The sequence below is a fragment of the Aphis gossypii genome, unplaced genomic scaffold (assembly GCF_020184175.1).
Source record: "Aphis gossypii isolate Hap1 unplaced genomic scaffold, ASM2018417v2 Contig00578, whole genome shotgun sequence".
Classification (NCBI taxonomy): domain Eukaryota; kingdom Metazoa; phylum Arthropoda; class Insecta; order Hemiptera; family Aphididae; genus Aphis; species Aphis gossypii.
In genome coordinates, this window is record NW_026083173.1 from 1 (window position 1) to 24,969 (window position 24,969).

The following is a 24,969-nucleotide window of genomic DNA, read 5'->3' on the forward strand; positions in this document are numbered from 1 at the left end:
TACAAATACAAATAAAAAATAAATTAAATAAATTTGAACAAATACAAATACTTATGAAATATTTTTTTCATTTTACTTAATAAAAATCAGTTTGCAAAATTAATTTTGTAATACCTAAGTAATAACTAATTTAAAATAGTATCATGTTACATTCAACTAGGTATTATTAGAAGTTTTTATACCTCTTAAATTTATACTGAAAAATGAAAATAAATAAATAAATTAGGTAATACAATAACAAGTTATCATCAAAACAAATCTGACACAAGATAACTGACAAATAATTTATTTTGAATTTTTTAAGTATTAACATAAAAGTATTTTAATTTCAAATACAAATATGTCCAATTCAGTATTTAAAATACTTTCCAGATACTTAAATCAAAAATTATTTAAATACTTTACAAGACTGGGCCTATATAAATATATTAGATCTGTTAACTAACCTTGGAAAAGTGTAATATAATTGTCAAACCCAATACTTTTGAGCCAATTTATAGTAAAACTATAGTCCATGGTAGGTACCTAATAAAATTGAATATATTTGAAATCTATGCACTATATTAACAACAAAATTCACAACTTCTGACTGAGGACTTTTAGTATATACTTAGAATTTCAAACCATGCATACACACGGATGATATTCAAATATTTATTTATTTAATGTAAGATAGTACCTAGTTAAGTACTTTTCTTAATAATATATTACACATATAGGCCTAGGCACATGTCTAATCTGCCTATACCTTAAACAAGGCCAGTAATTTCATAAAGCAGTACAAACATCATTTAAATAAATATTTATTTTAAAACCTCAAAGCCTTCAGCCCTGTAGTAATAATAAAATAGGTACACTTACCTTAAGGTGGAATATCGATCAGGATTCACGATTCACGATACACAGCACTGGCGGACTGCACAAAACGTTAAACTTAGAATAGAACTTAGAAGTAGGTACTCCCGTAAACACGTGTTAACAACAATTACAAGTCAATAGAATTTTAATGTTGGAATAAATCACGTCGTAAACGGTCAACGGAGACGGGAGAACGAGTAAAAACACAAGATTACAAGAATATTAGATTTCTACTTGTTAGTTTGTAGGTTATGAATTATGATTATTATTCGGGAATGGCCTCGACGAGGGTACTATTAAAAAATATAGTTACTATTACCAAACAATATAGTTGATAATACTATAATTTTAGAATATAAAAATAATATTATAGTAATAACAACTATTCGTTTTTGTTAGATTATATCAACTATAATTTCTTGTTACAATAACAACAATATTAATTAAGTTGTTTAAACATTAGTGAAAATCACTATAAATGTACAACAATTTATCAATAGTATTTGCAGCAATTTATTAACAGTTAAACTTACTATAAATTAGTAATATTTACTATAAAATATCTAACTAAAATTTTATAGTAATTATTTTTTTCCGTGTATGCATAGAAATGTTTCACACACGCGCGCGCACACACACACATACGCGCTCACACACATAACAGCTTCACATACATTAAACCTTTTCAAACATACATTGTCCATAACAAACCCATAATGAGGGATGTGGTATCCCTGTCACCAAGTCCGTTCCAAATACAAACCTGTACAGACCTGCAGAGTCATATTCGAGTATTGTCGGTGAATAAAAAAGTAGTGCATGAAGCAAAATGAAATCAGTCCATGTACTACCCTTCAAGTGTCAAATCGTGTTAATTCAGAGTTCCTAAGTTCCTAACTATTTCATACTGTTATTTAAAGTACAATTTTTATAATTCATTACCCATATATTCGTTGAAGGGTACAGTCTTGTTTCGTGAGTTCGACTAGTGCTCTTCAGTTTTAAACATAATCATGTTTTCGTGTAGTGTATGCGATAATGCCTTTACATTGATCAAAAATCTACATAGACATGCCAAGTCACACGAATCACCCACTAAAATCGTATGCAGTATTTGCTCAGAAATATTCACGCGAAGAGATAACCTCATCAGACATAAAAAAGAAAAACATCGTAAGTATTTTTTTTCAGAATAAAAATTTACAAATTTATTAGATAAAATATTCATAATCAAATTAATAATAAATAATACTATTTTCAGGTTCAAATATTATAATCCAACAACAACCAACCATAACCAAGCGAGAAATTCAAGATTTTTTTAAACCAGCTGAACAAATTTACGATTATGATGGTAAATATATTATTCATAACTTTATATATATATAACATAGGTTCTTATTTTATTTTATAAAAAATAGAACAATTAATAAAATATACAAAGTTGTATAAAATCATGGAAAACATATAATAATTTAGATAAAATCCTGATAAATCCCATAATTATAGTTAATCCCGTTAAGATGATATATATATATATATATATATGTTGTAAATGTTCATAAAATTGTTCAATAATTTTGGTAAATTTTCATGTAGTAATATATTAATTGATAATATTTCCATACGATTATTATCATAACGCTATTAAAACATACATAAATAATTTTAACTTATTATATTTTTAAGTATAAACAGATATTTTAATAAATATATCTGATCATATTATACATAATATATAATAATAAAACATGAATATCTTATTTTTTATGAAAAACATATACACATTTAATATATAATACCAGTGGCGCCCACACGTTATACCAAGTGTGGCTTAAGCCACACTTATTTTTGGGGTGGGTGCCTGGAGGTATTTGGAAGTTGGAGCACTATAATTTGTGGATTTAATAATTTATAATATAAATACGTAATATTGTATTATAACTATTAACTAGTATAACTAGTATAAGGTATAAGTGTATAACTAATAACTAATGATTGATTTGTAATACGTATAGAAATAGAATAATAAATAGATTCAACAAAACAAGTGAACAAGATATAATAATATATTAAATACCTACATATTATTATTGATATTATCTATACATCTAGTGATAATTTATTTTTAGATATTAGACAACGACTGACCAACTATTTTCCCTCATTCTATAATAGCACTCTCTTTAATAATTATGATTTTGGCTTGGCGGTGGTGGTCGAAAGTCGACAATCGACTATATTTTGTCCGATTAATCGATAACAAAACAAGTAGGTATTGAATGTTATTTTTAAAAACTTATTGGGATTTTGAAATTATTATATTCTCGTAAATTAGTCGTAATATTATTTGCTATCAGTCTGTGGCTGTGGCTTTAGTCAGTATATTGTGTTAAAGTGTGCTTTGAAAGAAAAAACAATATCTACGAGAAACGAGAATACGAACATACAATTTTTAATTTTCTGTTATATATTAAAACGGTGACCGGGAAGTAAAATTTATTTTATATTCATTAATATCCAAATGTATCAATCAAAGTTTCAATATTTAATATACCTATTGATTTATGGTTTGTTTTATAATTTCATATATTTTAAAGTTGATTTGTGAACAATGAAAAATTGCGAAATTTGTGGACGCGAAAGAGGAGTAATGAACTTTACGAATTGGACCAGACATGTGAAAAGCTGTAGTTTAAAATCTCCTATACCACCTAAACCAAAAAGAACTTTAAATAATATTTCAATAAAAGATTTTTTCTCCAAGAAAAGAAAATTAGAAAGAAATGGTAAGCTTAAAATAATTATGATGCCAATAATATATTATAATTTGGGTATTTTATAGTCAAATTTGCAGTAGTTACATATTGTTAATTAATTAAAATACCAATATTTATTTATTATTAATTTTCAAATTTATCATTGAACATATAATATACCTATTAGCCATTAGGTCATTATTATTGTTAGGTACATACATTATTAAAATTATTAATTATTAATTAATTAACCTTTTTTAAAATAAATATATATATAATATTATACCTAATAAGACATTTACCTAGGTATTTTATGTTTTAACTATAAAAAATGAATAATAGGTAGGGTAGGTATATCATAAGAATACTGACATAAATAAGTATTTTTTTTAATCAAAATTCATTTAGGTAATAAACTTTTTATAATAACAATTTAATATATTTACACTCGTACCACGTAATATACTCAATTATTTTCCTTCAAATGGGTCTAAATTTCAAATACATATTTTTTTATTGTTTTTATTAGATACTGGTAGTAATGGTAATAATGAAAATGTAGAAAATAATCAACCTTGTTCTTCTATTCTAAATGAAATAGATGATAAATATGAACAATCTACATCAACTGGTAAGATTATATAATTATATTGATATGTTTTTGTAATTTAAATTTGAATATTTTAACTTAGGTGCTACAGAAAGTAATAAAAATACCGAAAATTTAGAAAACAATCACCCTTATTCTTCTAATCTTAATGAAATAGATGATAACTATGAACAATCTACATCAACTGGTATGATTATTATATAATTATAGTGATATATTTTTATAATTTAAATTTGGTAATTTGAATACTTAAATTTAGGTGCTTCAGAAAGTAATAAAAATACTAAAAATGTAGAAAACAATCAACCTTGTTCTTCTATTCTAAATGAAATAGATGATAACTATGAACAATCTACATCAACTGGTATGATTATTATATAATTATTATAGTGATATATTTTTGTGATTTAAATTTGATTATTTGAATATTTAAATTTAGGTGCTACAGAAAGTATTAAAAATACTGAAAATGTAGAAAATAATCAACCTTGTTCCTCTTTCTTCTATTCAGAAAATATTACTTTTCCAGAAACATTATGTATTTCAACTCCAATACAATCAAATTTGATATATGAAAATGATCCGGCTAAATTTCATACATTTATCAATATCATACCAGAATTTACTGATATGATTGTACGAAAAGGGCCTTGTCAACCTACAAATAATGTTTTTAAGTATCCAACAAATGAGGAACACAGAAGTTTTCAAGAGTCGTGGTTTACAAAAAAATTAAATGATGGGACCTTGGTTAATAGAGATTGGTTATCATATTCTATTTCCATAGATAAAATGTTTTGTTTTCATTGTCAGATATTTGGTAGAACAAAAAGAGACAACTGGGTCATTAATGGTGTAAGTAAATGGAAAAATACATTACATAAAATGTTGGTTCATGAAACATCATCAAACCATATAGATGCATCTTTAAAATTTAAATTAAGGAATCAGGTATTACCTATTCTTCCATCACTGACAGAAAAAAGAAAATTTGAAGTCCTCTGTAACCGTGGAATAGTTAAAGAACTTATAGACATCACATTGTTTTTAAGCCGCCATTCTCTAGCTTTTCGTGGTCATCGTGAAAAATGGTCAGATTCATTGCGTGGAAACTTCAAAGATTTAGTAGAACTTGTCTCAAACTATTCCCCTACAATGGCACCATACATTTCAAATTTAAAAAATAAAAATAATTAACCTCAGTGGTCTTTCATATCATGGCGGAGACAAAATGAACTCGTAGAATGTATATCAGATGAAATTGTTGGAATCATATCTAAAAGTATAAAGGATTCTCCTTTTTTTAGTGTCTCACTTGATACAACGTTTGATGTATCTCGAAAAGAACAATTGTCGTTTATTGTCCGTTACATCGATCAAAACTCAGGTAGTATCTATGAACGTCTAATAGCTGTCCTGGAAACACCTATAACAACAGGTTGTGAATTAATGAATGTCTTTAGACAAACTTGTGATTCGTTGAACTTAGATTGGAAACATCATCTTGTTGGTCAATCGTATGATGGTGCTGCAAATATGAGGGGTAATTATAATGGTCTTCAAAGTTTAATCAAAGAAATTAATCCTCATGCTATTTATGTATGGTGTTGGGCACACCGATTAAACTTGGTGATTACAGATGTTGTAAGTTCAGGAATTAATGCAATGGATATGTTTGGAAATTTAGAAAAATTATATGATCTAATTAATTCAAGTAAAATTAGAGTTAAGTATTATGAACAGTTTCAAAAAGAAAGATATAAAAAGAAACAAATTCGTCGAATAAAACGTGTGACAACTACACGTTGGATGTCTTTTTCATATGCACTGGATGTGGTTTTGAGCACCTATTTGGCTGTATTAGACACATTAGAAATAATGCGAAGTACAGATGGACTAAGTGATAGAAAAAGTGGATTTGAAGCTGGAGCTATACTTGATTATTTAAAGTCTTATCGCTTTGTATGGACAGCTTTGACATTTAAAAAAATTTTTGATATACTGTCACCAACCAGCTCAATATTGCAGAGCAAAGATCTAGATCTTATGTTAGCTGTTTCTATGATTGAACAAAATAAAATAAAAATATCAAAACTTCGATCTGATGAGAGTTTTGAAAATTTATCTCAAGAAGTAGATGCTTTTGTCTTAGAACAAGCTGATGAAAATGAAGAATCCATTCAACTTCCTACTCCTCGTTTACGTAAGAAGAAAAAAATGTCTGGTGAACTTTCAGATGATGAACTTATTTTAGATCCTATTCAAAACATCAAAGTGAACACATATTTCTCTGCACTAGACATAGTACAAAGACAACTATCTGAACGTTTCAGTGATCAATCAATTGGTGTTCTTAAGGATCTATCACTTCTTACAAGTAAAGTAATTTATAAAATAAATCAAGATCCTAGTTCTTTACCAAAAGATAGTTTTAAGTTCTTTTTAGAAATATATGGAAAGTTTGTTGATAAGAAATATTTGTGTTTAGAGTACTTACAATTTGCTTCATTTTTTAATACTCTTATAACATCAGAAGCTTTACCAAATACCCTACATAGCAAAAGTAAAGAAATATTTGGGAGTGAATCTGAACCTGAAAGTGATGATGAAAGTGACGAAGAAGATAGTAATTCAGAAAATATTGTATCAAACATTAAAAACAATTCGGGAAGTTTACAACCAATTTTTCAAATATTTTTAAATAAAGGTTTAAAATCTGTATTCCCAAATGTTTATATAATGTTAAAGATAGGATTGACGTTACCGGTAACTAGTGCTAGTCCTGAAAGAGCATTTTCCAAGCTGAAAATAGTGAAGAATCGACTTCGTTCTACTATGGGACAAGAGAGATTACAAGGATTAATGAGAATAACTTGTGAAAAAGATTTAACTATAAATTATGAAAATATCATTAACACCTTTGCATCTAAAAGCCCTCATCTACTAAAAGCATTAGTGTTATAAATTAAAATATATATTTTTATTTACCTTGTATTATACCTATTATGTTATTTATATATTAATGATTACTTGCATTTGAAATACAATTTACAATAATTTTATTGTTATATCAATATATAATTTGGTAACTAATTATTAAAATATTATAAATTTGAAAGTAAAGTACATAAATAAATATTTTTGTGAACAATACTAGCCTAGTATTAAACTAAATACCTATTTCTAATCAAACATTTTTTAACACATTAATTAATGTATATTAATTTATAGTAGGTACCATAATAATAATAATAAAAATTTGTTAAATTAATTATTTGAATTTGAATTTCCTATTTATTAAATTATATGGTACCAATAAAAATGTCGCATTGCCAAAATATATTTTCAAAAACAACAAACGTGTTATTGGTACCTATGTTATTTGGGTGGTGCCGTGGTGGGTATACTGAAAAATATTTAAGCCATTAAGCCCCACTTATTATACAACCTCTGTGCGCCATTGTATAATACCAATAAAAGCATAAATAGACATACTATTTATCTAAAGATCTTAATAAACCATTACGAACACCAGCCTATATTACTGTTACTATTATTTCATGTTATACAAAAGAACGTTGTGTATTATTACTATAACTAAGGTCTATATAATATTTGTTTTTGCTGTTATATATATATATAATATATATATATATATATATATATGCATGTAAGTAATAATAGATACTATACCTACTTCATTTTATTAATGTATATTTTTAAAAATCGTATTTTCCATTTGATAAACACATCACCAATATTTTATTTTTAGGAATTTAAGGAATCTTCTTTCTCTCAGCAATGTAACACGGGTGGTCACGGGGTAGATTTGCAGTGTCCATTCGATTCAACAAGTTGGGATTGTTCAACAGATCATTGTAAAAATCATCAGTTTGAATATAGTATACCAATGAATCTAAAATAATAAATTAATAAAAGTACTAATAATAATAATTTACCTGTATCTGTATACATGAGCTCAATTTTATCATCATAATGTTTCTGCATTACGTTATAGTGATAGTCATACATTAAATACTTGGAAATTTCCAGCACTGCAAAACCTGATAAAAAATTTAAAATATTAAAAATATGACAATAAAAAATTTAAATGTTTATATTTACCTATATAAATAGGTTTACAAAAATCAATGATTTTGTTTTCTAATGCAACTGCATTTAGAGTTTCATTGTATGTAGTACAGTGTTTGAATGTTGGCTGATTTATCAGTTTTTGTAAACGACGATCATTAGACACCAGTTCCATTTTTATTCTTTTCCGCATAGACTCCATGGTTTTCCCAAAAACCGCATTATTTAAAAGTTTGAAAAAGTCTTTCTCAAAGTCATTTGCTGCTTTTTTTCGCATCTCTGTGTTTAGTGCTATGTATGGAGCCAGCCATGGCGATTGATTAAACTGAACTACTCTATGAACCTATAATAAAAAATAATTATATTATAAATGTAAAATAAAAACATTTATACATTTACTTTTTCAACTATGAGTCCATTGGCTATAGCTTGCTGAAGGTTTCGGTAATGAATAATATAGTTTTTTTTCGACTGAAATGTTGCCATAAGTTTTTTAACTTTTGAGCCAGCTGGGATATTGTTTTGAGGAAGGAAAGGCAAATCATTGTGTTTATCATGGAGTTCTTTCGGATAAGTAATGTCAACTTCATATATCCGTCCGATGGGTGATGTATCGTTCAAATCATTCAGCCCTTCTAGCTTAGGTTCAACCCACTTAAAACCACCATAGGTCATGTGTTTGTGACATTGCCCAACCGTACAGATTATTATCTAAAAAAATAAATTAATATTAAAAAAATAATTAAAATATATGTATATGTATACTTACAATATTGATAAATTAACCATGATTTGGGCTTTGTTGGATCATAATCTGGGGTCTTTTCATTATTAGCTTTAGCATACCTCATACTTGCTTGTGTCAGACCGCCTCGAATTCCTATAAAAAATTTATATATTATAAATGTAAATTTTTATATATAATTATTATAATTACCCTTTTCAATCATCAACAGCATATCATACTCTGTGAGTAACTCTAATTTGACTGGTATATTTTAACATACAATCAAAGGAGAATCCTGGTGCTGTATAGTAAAAAGATGGGTCCAAACAGTATGTGGTTAAACATAGGTCTCTGAAGTTCTCAAACACGTCAGCCAACAATAAAACATCAATTTTCAGATATAGATCACTGTATTCACCCAAAGTCTTGCATCCAAAGTGACTCCAAACAGTTTTTGCATGTTCATAATCTTCTTCTTGTATATTTGATTCTGTTAGTGTACTGTAGAAATCTGCTTTCTCTGGTAAATTGGTTTGCTCCAGCTTGTTCCAACCATCCGTATACTCATAATGGTAAACACTTTTACGAGTAACGAGTGAAAAGTCTGCGGAATTAAAATGTTTAGCTGTTTCTCTAAACTTCTAGAACCCTGGTGTTAATAAATTTTCCGAGAATGTTGATAAACTTGAAGCCATAAATCTTAATGTGTCGATGAACCGTATTGAAAAGTTGTTGGAAACGTGTTTTGAAAATGAGATGGATTTTTCTTCACTGTTTGGTATTACAGAAATTCTTTTCACATCGAGACCGAGTTCAGTTACAATAAAATGTGCATCATAATTCGATAAATTGTGAAAAAAACATGGTACAAAATTTGGTGTTTGAAGCTTGAGGTTGCAGGTATTACACAATGTTTGTCGAAATTTACCCGATAAGTGACAGTGATCAGCAACTTTATGGTTTCCCACAGAGAAACCGTTTTTACATAAATTACATGTCTTACATAAATTATGTGCTTGTTGTTGTTCTGTAGTAAAGGTTATTGGTATGTTGGTTCGTAGTAATTTTTCAATGTTTTCAGCTATTTCAACGATACTCTTCACAAAATGTTCACCCACATTCTGATTATCTTCATCGCCACGAAAAATTATAGGTGAAGTTGGAATATTAAATTGTTCAAGCAGTTCTGCGGGAACGTCGTTATTTGCTTTAACCATAAAACCATAACTCATGGCCTCGTGTTTTTGAATAGCTTTTGTATTGTTCCCACATTTTTCATCGGATTTTCTTAGTAGTGCTTCAAAATCAGCATATATAACTATCGGATGTCGTTGAGTTTTTTTCCATGCGTCGAATTCTAACATCGATCCGGGGGTAGGCATTCGAGGTAAAATTGGTTTGTGTGTTCCGCATATTAACTTGTGTTCTTCAAATCGTATGCGTTCATTTAATTCATATCTTATATATAAAAATGAATCGCAAAATGTGTTGGTATTCGCATAACTAAACAACCCCTGGATCGATTTGGCTGATTTTTTTCTTCAACTGTTCGGAATTGCCAGGAGAAGGTTCTTACGGACGAAAAATTTGAAAAAGTTATCAGGTTTAAGAAATATGACGAGATGGTGATGAAATTACAGAGACGCCATCTGTCCAGCAAATAGTAAACTAAATTATTTTTGGTAGTCAATGGCAACCATTTAAATAAAATAAATAATTTATTTAAAATGTTATAGCAAGGTTTTGATTTGAACCCGATACCGTCAAAATATAAAAAATTAATTAAAACTATAATATTTTTGTTTTGCCATGGAAATATTATAGACAATATTTATTCAATTTAATTGTTTGAATAAAATATAATAAAAAATTCCTGGGAAGACCTTAAAAACATAATAATTCATATTTGATATGCCTCCTATACGACGGAGCAATCTAGGTAGAATAACCCGAAATGCTACCAACCAAGCTAATTACCGATCTAACCAAAGTCCTCAAGAACGTGACGACCGAAATGAACGTGAAAGAATTTGGATATCACAAACGCGTGAAGCGCGAACTCGAAATTCAACTAATAATCGCGCAAGTTTGAATCGAGCTGCTTTCAGTTACGATGTGTCAATTGACTACAGTAACTACCAGTGTGTTGTTTTTGGTTCTATGAACTCGGTTTGCTCACACTGTAAGGCATTAAAAATACAAAAACGAAGCCAATGGATTGTGTTGCGCAAATGGTAAAGTGAAATTGATACCATTGGATCCACCACCAGAACCATTGTACTCATTGGTTTCAGGAATAGGAACAGATTCTATACACTTTTTGACAAATATCCAACAATATAACAATTTCTTTCAAATGACTTCATTTGGGGCAACAAATGTAGTTCGGGAAAATTTTATGCCAACTTTCAAGGTATGTATTATAGCAGTTACTCTTAATTATTAGCGAACAAAATTTTCTGTCACCAAAGTTAAGATGTGTCACTAATCTTCAATTTCTTAATCATTACGAAATATATCACTTAGTCATCATATTATATGGTGTTTCAGTTTCAGTGACACTTTTATTATATTTTATATTTGATAGATATTAGTTAAAACTAAATATATACTTTTTAAGATCAAATATTATTTAAGTTTGATCACCGACAATCCATTAATTTATACCACACCATAATATTTTTTTTTTATTTACAGATACAAGGGCAAATATATCACAGAGCAGGTTCACTGTTACCAGTGTCAGATAGCGACAACAAATTCCTGCAAATTTATTTTATGGGCAATTCACCACAAGAAATTGATCTGCGTTGTGCACATAACAATTTAGTAAAGAGGTCTATTGTAGAACAATTACAAACTTTATTTCATCAACACAATCAATTGATTATATTGTTTAAAACTGCCCTGGATCTGATGCCATCCGATAATCACAAAATTGTAATCAGAGCTGATAAAACACCTGCAGGTCAACATACAAGACGTTTTAATGCACCAACTATTGATGAAGTTGCTATCGTTGTAGTTGGAGAAAACTTGGAATCCCGTGATATTGTTTTACGTCGTCGGAATGATCAATTACAACGTATAAAGGAAACACACCGCTCATATGATGCACTGCAATATCCCATTATATTTTGGCAAGGTGAAGATGGCTACGATTTCTCAATAAAAATGATAAATCCCATTGCAGGTAACTAAAATATTAGTTTAGCTATGGCGATAATATCTCAGTCATTATATTATGTATTTTAATTTTATATTTGAATGTATTAAAACAAAATCTATTTACAGGTTCTGAAACCAACAAAAAAGTCAGTTCAATGAACTATTATTCATACCGCCTAATGATTCGGGAAAATGAAGATAATCACATATTGAAATGTCGGCGATTATATCACAAATATGTTGTTGACATGTATGTTAAAATTGAAACGGAGAGATTAACATTCATCAGGTTGAATCAAACCAAACTCCGATCTGAAGAGTATATTCACCTTCGAGATGCGATTAATACTGATGGAAATGCACAGAATGTCGGTCGGATGACTATTCTTCCAGCAACATACATCGGAAGCCCTCGGCATATGCACGAATATGCTCAAGATGCCATGTCGTATGTTCGTCATTATGGTACAGCAGATTTGTTCATCACATTTACATGCAATCCGCAATGGATAGAAATCAATCAGGAGTTATTCTCTGGGCAATCACCCATTGATCGTCATGATATTACAGCCAGAGTCTTTAGACAAAAGTTGAAATCTTTAATGGATTTCATCGTAAAACATAATGTGTTTGGTGAGACACGCTGCTGGATGTATTCTGTGGAGTGGCAGAAACGAGGATTGCCACATGCACACATTTTGATTTGGTTGGTTGAAAATATAAGGCCAAATGAAGTTGATGCAGTGATATCAGCTGAAATCCCTAATGTACAAGTAGATCCTGGATTGCATGAGGTAGTTATCAAAAAATGATACATGGTCCCTGTGGAACTCTTAATCAAAATTCACCGTGTATGATGGATGGTAAATGTTCAAAACGATATCCACGGACATTAATATCGGAAACAATTACTGGTAATGACGGTTATCCATTGTATCGTCGCAGATCGACAGCAGACAATGGAAAATCAACAATTGTCAAATTAAATCAACAAGATATTGAAATAGATAATCGTTGGATTGTTCCATATTCACCCATTTTATCAAAGACATTCAAAGCACACATCAACGTTGAATCTTGCCATTCAGTGAAATCTATTAAATACATTTGCAAATATGTAACCAAAGGGAGTGATATGGCTGTGATTGGAATTGGTGCAGAGAATTCCAATGATGAAGTTACCCAATACCAAATGGGCCGCTATGTCAGTAGTAATGAAGCAGTTTGGCGAATATTTTCTTTTCCTATTCATGAGAGACACCCTTCTGTTGTTCACTTAGCTGTGCATTTAGAAAATGGACAAAGAGTGTATTTTACAGCACAGAACGCAGTACAAAGAGCTGCTCAGCCACCATCTACTACATTAACCAGTTTTTTTGAGACATGCCAAAACGATGATTTCGCACAAACATTGCTATATTCTGAAATGCCAAAATATTATACCTGGAATCAATCCTCAAGGAGATTTATACGACGGAAACAAGGAAAACCAGTTCCAGGATATACAGATGTATATTCCACCGATGCGATTGGCCGGATTTATTCAGTACATCCAAGCAATGATGAATGTTTTTACTTACGACTGCTATTAGTCAATGTACGTGGCCCAACATCATTCCAACAGTTACGAACTGTTGATGGTGAATTGTGTGTATCCTACAGAGAAGCCTGTCAACGTTTGCAATTGCTTGAAAATGACGCTCATTGGGATCAAACATCAAACTCTCAATGATGCTGTAATATCATCACACGCTCATCAAATACGAACATTGTTTTCTATAATCATATCTACATGCTTCCCATCAAACCCAATTGATTTGTGGATCAAGTATAAAGATTATATGTGTGATGATATTTTGTATCAAATACAGAATAAAATGGGAAATCCAAATATACAAATCAGTGAAGAAATTTACAATGAAGCATTGATTTCAATTGAGGACATGTGAATAAAAAATAATTAAATAAAACTATAACAGTTAAAACTATAACTACTTACTTTTAAATCATTATATATGTTTTATTTAATTATTTTTTATTCACAACGCCCTATCACCAGGGTGACGGTTCTGTTCAGGAGAATTTTTTAAAATACGTAGGCACAAAAACTGCCACATTACAAATCTTTCGTCGTGAATTCGACGTAATATTAGCACTATCAATAAGATTAAATTAAAAATTAACACACGGCATACGAAAATGCAAAAAAAGAAAGTAACACATGGGCAACGCCGTGTCGGGTCAGCTAGTTTATTAATATTTAGAGGTTCGAACGATGTAAAGCACCGTTTACAAAATACAGCACGTCCATTATGTCGGGTTTTCTGTGATCGTACAAGTCGGGAAAAATTAGAGATGTAGGTAAAATGAGAATTTTCATCATCGGTTATTAGTAACAAGTCGAAATGATCTGTTTTTTCTTCATCTACCACCTTCAGTGGAAACACTTCATATTTTGGAAATTTTTGCGGTGGTTGGAAATGTTTTTCGAGTCCGTAAACATTAACAGTTACGTTAGGATTATTTTTTTCGAAAATGTTAACCTGATGTAATTTTGTTGGGAACGTGAGATCGGAAAAATTATATTTTTCTTCGTGAGTTGAATAATTTTCAGCCACTTGATTTTTGTTATTTTCCGAAACGTGTTTTGCTAATATAGCCCACTTGAAACACTGTTGGTCTGAGTTTTGCGGGTTGATTACAGCTTTTTTCTTTTCGATGAAGTCCGGTAACGGAATATAAGATGAAGCGCTCATAGGCGTATATTTATATACGCCTAATAATAATCCGTCAATACACTGTAGCGTATAACCACTTCCCTTGCTAAAATATTCGTCTTGCTCAGCCATTAATTTTATAATACCTTCTCAACAATTTCCCGTACACCAGTTTCGGAAAAAATTGGTCTGGCTGAGGTCTTAAATGAACGGTTCTCTGTTGAATTATCAACATTCGGAATATTGTACGTAGCTTCCAGCTTTAAATTAAACTTGATCGGATGTTTAGACGCTTGTGATTTTAGTAACTCGACTAATTCAGATTTAATCGAATTAAAAAATTCGATATAGTTTTGAATATTTTCGAAATTTTTCACGTAATACCATACGACTTTTCTATTTGCAGAAGACGAAATTTCGATAAAGCCGGGAGACTGTACAAGAAGTAAACGTGCTTTTTTAGCATTTGCCGCTTCGTTTGAATTTTCCTTATGATATGAGCGCTTATGACCATTGCGAGATTGAACTGAAAAAAAAATTAAAATTGTATTAATGAGAAAGAAAAGATAAATTGTTTTTAGAAATATAAACGTTTTTAGTAAAAATACCTGAAGAAAAATAAAGAATTTAAAAATAAAATATTGGTGATGTGTTTATCAAATGGAAAATACGATTTTTAAAAATATACATTAATAAAATGAAGTAGGTATATTATCTATTATTACTTACATACATATATATATATATAACAGCAAAAACAAATATTATATAGACCTCAGTTATAGTAATAATACACAAGGTTCTTTTGTATAACATGAAATAATAGTAACAGTAATATAGGCTGGTGTTCGTAATGGTTTATTAAGATCTTTAGATAAATAGTATGTCTATTTATGTTTTTATTGGTATTATATATTAAATGTGTATATGTTTTTCATAAAAAATAAGATATTCATGTTTTATTATTATATATTATGTATAATATGATCAGATATATTTATTAAAATATCTGTTTATACTTAAAAATATAATAAGTTAAAATTATTTATGTATGTTTTAATAGCGTTATGATAATAATCGTATGGAAATATTATCAATTAATATTACTACATGAAAATTACCAAAATTATTGAACAATTTTATGAACATTTACAACATATATATATATATATATATATATATATCATCTTAACGGGATTAACTATATTATGGGATTTATCAGGATTTTATCTAAATTATTATATGTTTTCCATGATTTTATACAACTTTGTATTTTTATTAATTGTTCTATTTTTTATAAAATAAAATAAGAACCTATGTTATATATATATAAAGTTATGAATAATATATTTACCATCATAATCGTAAATTTGTTCAGCTGGTTTAAAAAAATCTTGAATTTCTCGCTTGGTTATGGTTGGTTGTTGTTGGATTATAATATTTGAACCTGAAAATAGTATTATTTATTATTAATTTGATTATGAATATTTTATCTAATAAATTTGTAAATTTTTATTCTGAAAAAAAATACTTACGATGTTTTTCTTTTTTATGTCTGATGAGGTTATCTCTTCGCGTGAATATTTCTGAGCAAATACTGCATACGATTTTAGTGGGTGATTCGTGTGACTTGGCATGTCTATGTAGATTTTTGATCAATGTAAAGGCATTATCGCATACACTACACGAAAACATGATTATGTTTAAAACTGAAGAGCACTAGTCGAACTCACGAAACAAGACTGTACCCTTCAACGAATATATGGGTAATGAATTATAAAAATTGTACTTTAAATAACAGTATGAAATAGTTAGGAACTTAGGAACTCTGAATTAACACGATTTGACACTTGAAGGGTAGTACATGGACTGATTTCATTTTGCTTCATGCACTACTTTTTTATTCACCGACAATACTCGAATATGACTCTGCAGGTCTGTACAGGTTTGTATTTGGAACGGACTTGGTGACAGGGATACCACATCCCTCATTATGGGTTTGTTATGGACAATGTATGTTTGAAAAGGTTTAATGTATGTGAAGCTGTTATGTGTGTGAGCGCGTATGTGTGTGTGTGCGCGCGCGTGTGTGAAACATTTCTATGCATAACGTATGATTTAGCTAGGTACTTATTCGTAAATGAATAAAATAGGTATCGATATGTTAACTATATATAATATGTTTGGTTGTTGTGTATGTGTGGGTGTGTGTGTGTGATGTAAGATTACTTATGTAATATGTGTGTGTACTGCGTTTAGTATGTATGTGATGGTAAATATGTTATGTGTGTGTGTGTGTGTAAATAAAAGGGGAAGAAATATAATTGATTGGGAAGGGGAAAAATATTTGATGGTCAGGTGTCATATTTAGTCAAAATCAGAATATTATATATATTATTTTTCTTCAAAAGGTAGGGGGTTTGAAGGAGAAGGTATAAAATATATGCCGGTTACGTGTAGGATCTGGTGATTGTGTTGGGTTTATGCGTGTTGCTGGTTGCCTATATTGTGTAATTAATACAAGTTTGGGAGGAGCTGTGTAGTTGTTGCCTATCAGGCCATGTATATCCTTTTACATGTAAATTTAAGGGGGAGGAAATCTAGAACTCTCATTTTACACCTACTAAGGCCTGAAACTTTCAGTGTCTGTTCCTGTGCCTTATTGATAGACATAACAAAACAAAGCTTTATAGGAAATTGGACTCGTTTAAATTCGAACGAGTATTCATTAGTAATCATCGGTGTCCTAGCTGACTCCGTGCACTTCGTTGCCCATTAAAAATGCCAATTCTATATAATATAATTCGAATTTTGATTAGTTTGTTATTTAATATTCGGTTTAACGGTGTTCAAATATTAGACATTTTCATTGACCATTTTGATTCTCAAAAAACTTGTGCAAGCACCACTTTAAAATGCTTTCTTATTGCACACTAAATTTGTGGTACGATTTTACGAATGTACCGTGTAAATTGTAAGCATCGATCTATCATTGTTCAGGCTCTACGTTTATTAGTCAATGAGTTACTCAAGTCATAATATTATAGTCATTCTGCTTGCCGTTGCCGTGAGACTCTCTTATGATTATGCGAGCAGTATATTATCATGTAGGCAATCCACACGTGGTGGATTGCGGACCCCGCGAGATGTGTACGTAAGTTTATAATTTCTAATATACTATTTTATTTTCGGTAATCATGGTAACAATTTTTTTGTTATTATTATTTATTTTCCCCATTTTTGTTACATTTTTCACTGATAATTCGCTCCTATTGGTCGCAAGGTTATGTAGTACAATTTTAGGAAAATCCACCAGAAAACTTCGGAATCTGGATGTAAAAAACAACAACAACTGTCACTGCAGTCCAGCAAGAAAATAAACTATATTAAGGTCACTATTGATTATGATTGAATATAATAATTATAGACCTGTTGTTATATTTTGTTAAAACCATAACAACAAAAATAAGAATTAGCAAAATAAGTCAATGTCTACAGTAAATTTCAAATTCACAGCAATAAACTAACATAACAAGTTATACCAAGTTTTATTGTTTTACCAACAGGCAACAATATAAAAATTACGAGATGGCACATTATTGTATTTTACCCACCGTAGTAAAATAAAAAAATGATATAACTTTGAAACTTAAGTGTTAGAAATTATAAGCTTACGTACACATCTCGCGGGGTCCGCAATCCACCATGTGTGGATTGCCTACATGATAATATACTCCTCGCATAATCATAAGAGAGTCTCACGGCAACGGCAAGCAGAATGACTATAATATTATGACTTGAGTAACTCACTGACTAATAAACGTAGAGCCTGAACAATGATAGATCGATGCTTACAATTTACACGGTACATTCGTAAAATCGTACCACAAATTTAGTGTGCAATAAGAAAGCATTTTAAAGTGGTGCTTGCACAAGTTTTTTGAGAATCAAAATGGTCAATGAAAATGTCTAATATTTGAACACCGTTAAACCGAATATTAAATAACAAACTAATCAAAATTCGAATCATATTATAAAATTGGAATTTTTAACGGGCAACAATGTGCACGGGGTCGGCTAGTATAATTATATAATTATTACAATTTATTTATTTATTTGAACCATGGATCCCGATAAATTAATCAGTCTCGTGTATGAGAATAGGTGTTTGTGGGACATGAGTGAAAAAAATTACCACAACAGAGATATTTCTCTGCAAAAGTGGGAGAAAGTTGCTACAGAACTCAACACTAGCAGTAAGTACAATTTTTAATTTAATATATTGAAATGAATATACTAATATTTTTAAAACAAGTCACAAAAAACCAATTATTTTAAAACGGTATTTATTTACACATATTATATTATTTTATACGCTATTATAACCATTCAATTGTATTCAATACATATCAGTATGTCGCAACTCGTGTTATATTATTTTCCAAAAAGTATGGGAAGCGATAAATACCAGTTATTATTAGATTTTATTTTATTTTGTTAAATATGAATGTATATATTTAATAATAGACGACAATATCCATGATATTTTGTATGTTATCGACAAAAATTACGAGCGTGTGTGCCTGTGTTGGTTGTTCAGCATAGTAAATAGAATAGAAAACAGCATAGAAAACAACTTTAATCCGTTAAAAAAATTATTTTTGATTACAAAATAAATTAATATAAATTTGAAGCTCTTGATTACAATAGTAGATTGTATTGAAACGGGATTCATCTGCTGGACTAACAAAATAATTTTTCAAAGTTTCTCTAGTTTTATTCACGATTCTTCCGTAGTGATTATATCTCCGTGAAATTGGCACATTATGTTGGGACTCAAAGCTCACCTCAGGAAAATCAAAGGATGTAAGACCTTCCTTATCAATAATTATATTATGCAAAAGACAAACACATTTAACTACAATGTCTACTTTATCAGGATCGATTTGTAGCTCAGTTTTTAGACATCTCCACTTGGCTACTAGTGTACCGAAGGCACATTCTACGCATCGCCTAGCTCTCGATAATCGATAATTTAAAATACGTTCTTCAACAGTGAGTCTTTTTCTTGAATATGGTTTCAACAAATTTGTTTTTAAAGGATAGGCATAATCACCCAACCAAACAAAAGGTGTTGAAATGTCAGTTAATGGAATATTTTCATTCTCTGGTATGTTTAAAGTGTTTGCTTCAAGCCGTTGATAAACATTTGAATCTGAAAATGTTCCCGCATCACTCTGTTTACCGTAAGCTCCGACTTCAATAACAATGAATTTGTAATTTGCATCAGATATTCCTTGCAATACGACAGAATAATAGCCCTTATAGTTGAAATACATCGATTCTGTTTGTTTAGGGCATTTCACGCGAATATGTTTCCCGTCTATGCAACCGATTCAGTTGGAGAAATTTAATTTTTTGCAGAACTCACTCGCTATAGTTTTCTATTTCTCTGTAGTAGGCAAAGACCTATGTATACCACAGAAACACTCCCATATAGCCCAGATAGCAAAATTACAACATAATAACATTATTATTTAATTACATTTGTAATGACTAATATTTTATTATCATTACATTTTAAGTATAGCGCCATTAAAATATTGTTTTAATAATATTTTAGTATTATTTTTTGGCCCTAGTTTAATTATTTTTATAACGTCCCATATATAATAATATTATAATAATACAAACATAATATTTTTTTAACAGCTAAAAAACATTATTTAAATATTATTAATACATTATTTTATAGCTAAAAAACTGGGTTTAAAATGATTTTGTAACTACTTTTCTAATTTTCATATCAGTTGTAGGCAGGGGCGGATGGCCCCCCCGGAATACCAGACAAATCCCGGTAGGCCCTCCTCTCTGTGAGCTTTTTTTGTATACATTATTATAATTACAGAATTTGATTTAGTCGCTATATACTCAATATTTATATAATTATACACAGCCACACAGGGCCGAACTAATATATATAATATATTGTGTAACTTACTAACCTATTATACCTAATAAATAATAATTTTATAGATAATGAAAATAGCACATTTTATCATACGTTTCCCAGTAACATTAATTTAGCCTATTCGCCCCTGGTTGTATGACAAACTATTACCATAGTGGAATTAATCCTTCTTTTTAATCTTTTTAATGAACTTTCATCAATATTAATTTATGATATTCAATTAATATAATATAATATGTAATATATTCATATTATATTATATAGTACCTGTGCTTGTATTATAGTTACTGTTATAAGTTATATAATGATGAAGTGTACTAGCAGTTTATACCACATTAAAAACAATTTACTCTGTGACATTATTATTATGTAAATATTCGAGAAAATAAAAATAACAGTTACCTATAGAAAAATACAAAATAGTAAGTAGATATAGATGGACAAACAATAAGTTATATAATAAAAAAAACTATTTGAAATATGATAATACTTGTCTTTATTAAATATATATAGCAACTATATAAAAATTAAATGAACATAAAATTGTAAGTGAACACTACTACACTATTTTTTTTTTCTGAATGCTGCACCGGCTAAGTAGATTTTCATTGGTCCCTCAATTTCAGAATTTGTTGCATTTTCAAAAGCTTTAATTTTTCTTACAGCTTCTAACATGGAAAACAATAGATAATCATATTTTATTAATAAAATAACAAATAGTGATAATTTAAAAGGATCATTGACAAACAATTAATGGTTCTATGCAAAATATGAATTATTCAAAAATAGTGCTTTTTCAAATAAAGAAATATATTATAAGAACTTATAATATAGATTATCAAAATCATATAAAAATTTTAAATATACTTCAAAAACATAATAATATTTACAAAATTAATAGGTATAACATATAAAAAAAAAATTGAAAAAACTATCCAAATATAATTACATCATATTCAATTTATTTAAGTATTTTAATTAAATATATAGTTGTTTAAAAATATCTTCATTTAGAAAATCATTTAACAGAAATTTCAACATTATTACGAAAGGGGAAAAAAACTATTGAGTATACATATATTGTTGGAATTTAATTCATTAATAAAGTTATTATTACTTAAAATATGTTTCAAACTATTATAGGAATGTATTTTTATAGAAAGTAAAATAACACCACAACCAGGAGTTAATGATTACTACATTAATAATTGTAAGTTTATCATCATACAATTGGTGAACCTATAACTACTAACTATATTTAATAAACAAACTTGTAAATATTAACACAATAATATTTTCACATAATCTAAACACAATTTCTTACCAATAATTATAGAGCATGAGCCTAAAGAAGAAAAAATCTTTTTCTTTTTCTGTCCAACAAAGCTGTACATTTGCAAAATATCATCCTCAAAAATTTTTCTTAACATTTGTCTTATAGTTCCTGTTAATGTCTTCTTTGCTAAACGTTTTAAACCATTAACCTATGTGACACACAATACATAATAACGAATATAAATATACATATTAATCTATTAACTATATAAAAATATATTATTTATTTTATAATAAATACTCTAAAAAATTACTTACAACGTTCTTTCTAAAATTTCTGTTTTGCAACTTAGTCTCAAATTCATCTAATTGATCTTCATTTTCAATTGGTAGAAATGAATCATATTCAAATAATTCTTCAGAATTATTTTCATTATCTTTTGCTTGAAGCACAATGTCAGTTAAAATTTTGTCCATCTGAAGTTGATTTTGAGCAATTGCCTCTACATCATATTTGATTTTTAACACAACTCTTAAAATTTTATTCATTACATCTGAAACAAACATGAAAATATATGCTCTTTTAGTATAAGATTTATTACAGAGAAGTTAATATACTTGAAGTATAGACCATTATTGATATTACCATTTGATTCAGAAGTTTGCGCCAAGCAGTTACTTTTTAATTTGAGTTTTTTTTGTTCATTACTAGGCCCCTTTTTAAAAGATGACTGTAAATTGATATCTGTAAACAAATTTAAAGAACTTCAACTTCATTTTAAATAACACAAAACTATAAGTCAACATTATATTTTAATATATAAGAATAATATTGTATGAATAGCTAAGTTTTATTACCAGCTAAGTCTAATAATTCATAATTCGGGTAATCACTTGTATTATCTTGTACAGCTTCCGTAACTTTAAAAGGAGATGACGACGTGTGGATAATTTCAGTACTCGGGGCTCTTTTAGGCTCTACTATATAAATATAATTTATATATATATTAGTATAAGAATAATTTGTGTGCCTATAAATATTACATTTAAAATTTCAGTTTTATTTTAAAAATTATTTCAATTACCAATTTTTGGACTAGATGATGTTTCAGATTCACTCCGAGATAAGTTAAATAAATCATGTTTTTTAGGTGTAATTGAGGAACCTGACAAACAAATAATTATCAATAAAGATGTATATTTTAAATTTTATAGAAGTGAAGTAAATCAATTAAATAAATTATAATTTCATACTTATATACCTTTGATAGAAGTAACCGACACAGGTGAATTATTTACATCAGACTCATGATTATATCTACTTGATGTATTAATATTATGCTCTCGAGGTAATGCTATAATTAATGTAAGGATAAATACAATTAAATTAAATAATTTCACAGAGTAAAAATGAAATATATCTTTTTACAAGTAAATTAGTGTTATATTTGAATTTTCTAAAATACCTGCAATAGGACTGAATGCTTTTCTATCAAAAAGCTTTCTTTTTGCTTTTAAAGGTAAACTGTAACTTGCATTTTGATAGTTTGATTCATATTTCTTTTTATGACCTTGCTTGCTTTCAACATCTATAACAAACGATGTGTATGAAATTAACATATTTAATTCATAAGATTTAATATTACAATATACCTAATTGACTAAAAGATGAACGATCAATACTATAAGAGTTTTTCTTTTCTTTAAATGTCGGACGATCTAAGCTATGACTATTTGTTATAGTTTCTTGAGTATGATTAGTTGTAGCATTAGATTTGGGTGAAATACCTGTACAAATATGTATAAGATCTATTAATTATAAAATGTACATGGATTGTGTGAATAAATGATAAGTATTTCAATACAATCATATTTTTATTTTAGGTTCTGAGTGTAACAAAAGAATGTATTGATTTTATTCACATGTTCTGTTGTAAAGCATAACCTAATAATATACTGTAGTTACAGTAGTTAAGTAGTTACTTCAACTAACAAATTAAATAAATAAAATGAGTAGTAAAGTTTTAATATACTTTTGTTATAGGAATACGTTGGAGGATCTGATACTTTTGATTTGTTTGTACGAGATTTTGAAATCTCGTCATCACAAGTAGATAAGTCTGAAGTATGCTCGGCTTTTTTTAGTTTCGCTCTAGCTTCTGTTAGAGTAGCTAAAAAATAATAATTAAAATTAGGAATTATGATAGGTATATATTTAGAAATAAAATATTTAGAATAATGGCTTGTTTTATCATAGGTATAGGTACTAATAATAATTAAACTAATTTACTTCAAAGTATGAAAAATTATAAATTATAATAGGTTTAGTGAAAAATTATAACAGCCAATATTCACCAATATTTTTCTTTAAAGTTCTTGATGCAAAATAGTTGAAATCAAATTTGTTGGATAATACTCTTCGTTCAACATTTTTTTTGACATCTTTTTTGGGCCAAGCACAAACATTATTTTTAACCCAGTGTGCTGGAACAACTTCGATAGTATTTTCATTTTCAAATACTACTATTGACCACATATTTATACAAACTCTGAAAAAATGTAGTTATTAAAAGTGGTTCTAAATGTTATCAGTAATAATAGAAATTACCATATTTTGTTTTTTATAGATGTTATTTTTACAATAAGCTACTAAATTTATACATTTTAAATTTAACACCTACTTTATATTTATTTATTTATAAATAAAAGTAAACATTTAATATTAATAGGAAAAAATATAGATACCTATTATATTTTAAACCGCCAACCAAAAATCATACAATTCACATATT

At 28.6% G+C, this 24,969-nt stretch overlaps 4 protein-coding genes and 2 long non-coding RNA genes across 6 annotated transcripts; 3 read left to right on the forward strand and 3 right to left on the reverse strand.

Moving 5' to 3' along the window:
* Positions 1-2,119: 2,119 nt before the first annotated feature.
* On the forward strand, positions 2,120-7,191 carry LOC126554681 (zinc finger MYM-type protein 1-like; the record flags this gene model as incomplete). Its single annotated transcript, XM_050209733.1, has 6 exons — positions 2,120-2,212; positions 4,147-4,248; positions 4,310-4,414; positions 4,487-4,591; positions 4,667-5,352; positions 5,431-7,191. Coding segments are annotated over 6 exons (2,852 nt in total), but the record flags the coding sequence as incomplete, so codon positions are not given.
* Positions 7,192-8,006: 815 nt separating this feature from the next.
* Positions 8,007-8,445, reverse strand: LOC126554683 (uncharacterized). The gene is made up of 3 exons (XR_007606707.1): positions 8,353-8,445; positions 8,187-8,291; positions 8,007-8,143 (listed from the first exon to the last, which is right to left on the reverse strand). It is a non-coding gene; the product is annotated as an uncharacterized LOC126554683 (long non-coding RNA).
* A 2,512-nt stretch (positions 8,446-10,957) lies between these two features.
* Positions 10,958-13,026, forward strand: LOC126554684 (uncharacterized). Its single transcript, XM_050209735.1, has 4 exons — positions 10,958-11,177; positions 11,257-11,459; positions 11,744-12,239; positions 12,341-13,026. The coding sequence occupies exons 1-4, from the start codon at positions 10,958-10,960 to the stop codon at positions 13,024-13,026; spliced, it is 1,605 nt and encodes a 534-aa protein (XP_050065692.1).
* Positions 13,023-13,946, forward strand: LOC126554685 (uncharacterized). Its single transcript, XM_050209736.1, has one exon. The coding sequence runs from the start codon at positions 13,023-13,025 to the stop codon at positions 13,944-13,946; it is 924 nt and encodes a 307-aa protein (XP_050065693.1).
* A 1,163-nt stretch (positions 13,947-15,109) lies between these two features.
* On the reverse strand, positions 15,110-16,506 carry LOC126554689 (uncharacterized). Its single transcript, XR_007606708.1, has 3 exons — positions 16,467-16,506; positions 16,286-16,378; positions 15,110-15,457 (listed from the first exon to the last, which is right to left on the reverse strand). It is a non-coding gene; the product is annotated as an uncharacterized LOC126554689 (long non-coding RNA).
* Positions 16,507-19,662: 3,156 nt separating this feature from the next.
* On the reverse strand, positions 19,663-20,270 carry LOC126554686 (uncharacterized). Its single transcript, XM_050209738.1, has 2 exons — positions 19,779-20,270; positions 19,663-19,674 (listed from the first exon to the last, which is right to left on the reverse strand). Exons 1-2 carry the CDS (start codon positions 20,268-20,270, stop codon positions 19,663-19,665), a joined length of 504 nt encoding a protein of 167 aa, XP_050065695.1.
* Positions 20,271-24,969: the final 4,699 nt, after the last annotated feature.

What these genes read in the sequence shown, in the direction of transcription:
- LOC126554684 (XM_050209735.1), top strand. Translation starts at nt 10,958, where the DNA reads ATGCCTCCTATACGACGGAGCAATCTAGGTAGAATAACCCGAAATGCT. An exon ending in ATTTTATGCCAACTTTCAAG is followed by an intron (nt 11,460 to 11,743) that starts GTATGTATTATA and finishes TTTTATTTACAG; the next exon opens with ATACAAGGGCAAATATATCA. An exon ending in AATGATAAATCCCATTGCAG is followed by an intron (nt 12,240 to 12,340) that starts GTAACTAAAATA and finishes ATCTATTTACAG; the next exon opens with GTTCTGAAACCAACAAAAAA.
- LOC126554686 (XM_050209738.1), bottom strand. Translation starts at nt 20,270, where the DNA reads ATGTATTTCAACTATAAGGGCTATTATTCTGTCGTATTGCAAGGAATA.
- LOC126554685 (XM_050209736.1), top strand. Translation starts at nt 13,023, where the DNA reads ATGATACATGGTCCCTGTGGAACTCTTAATCAAAATTCACCGTGTATG.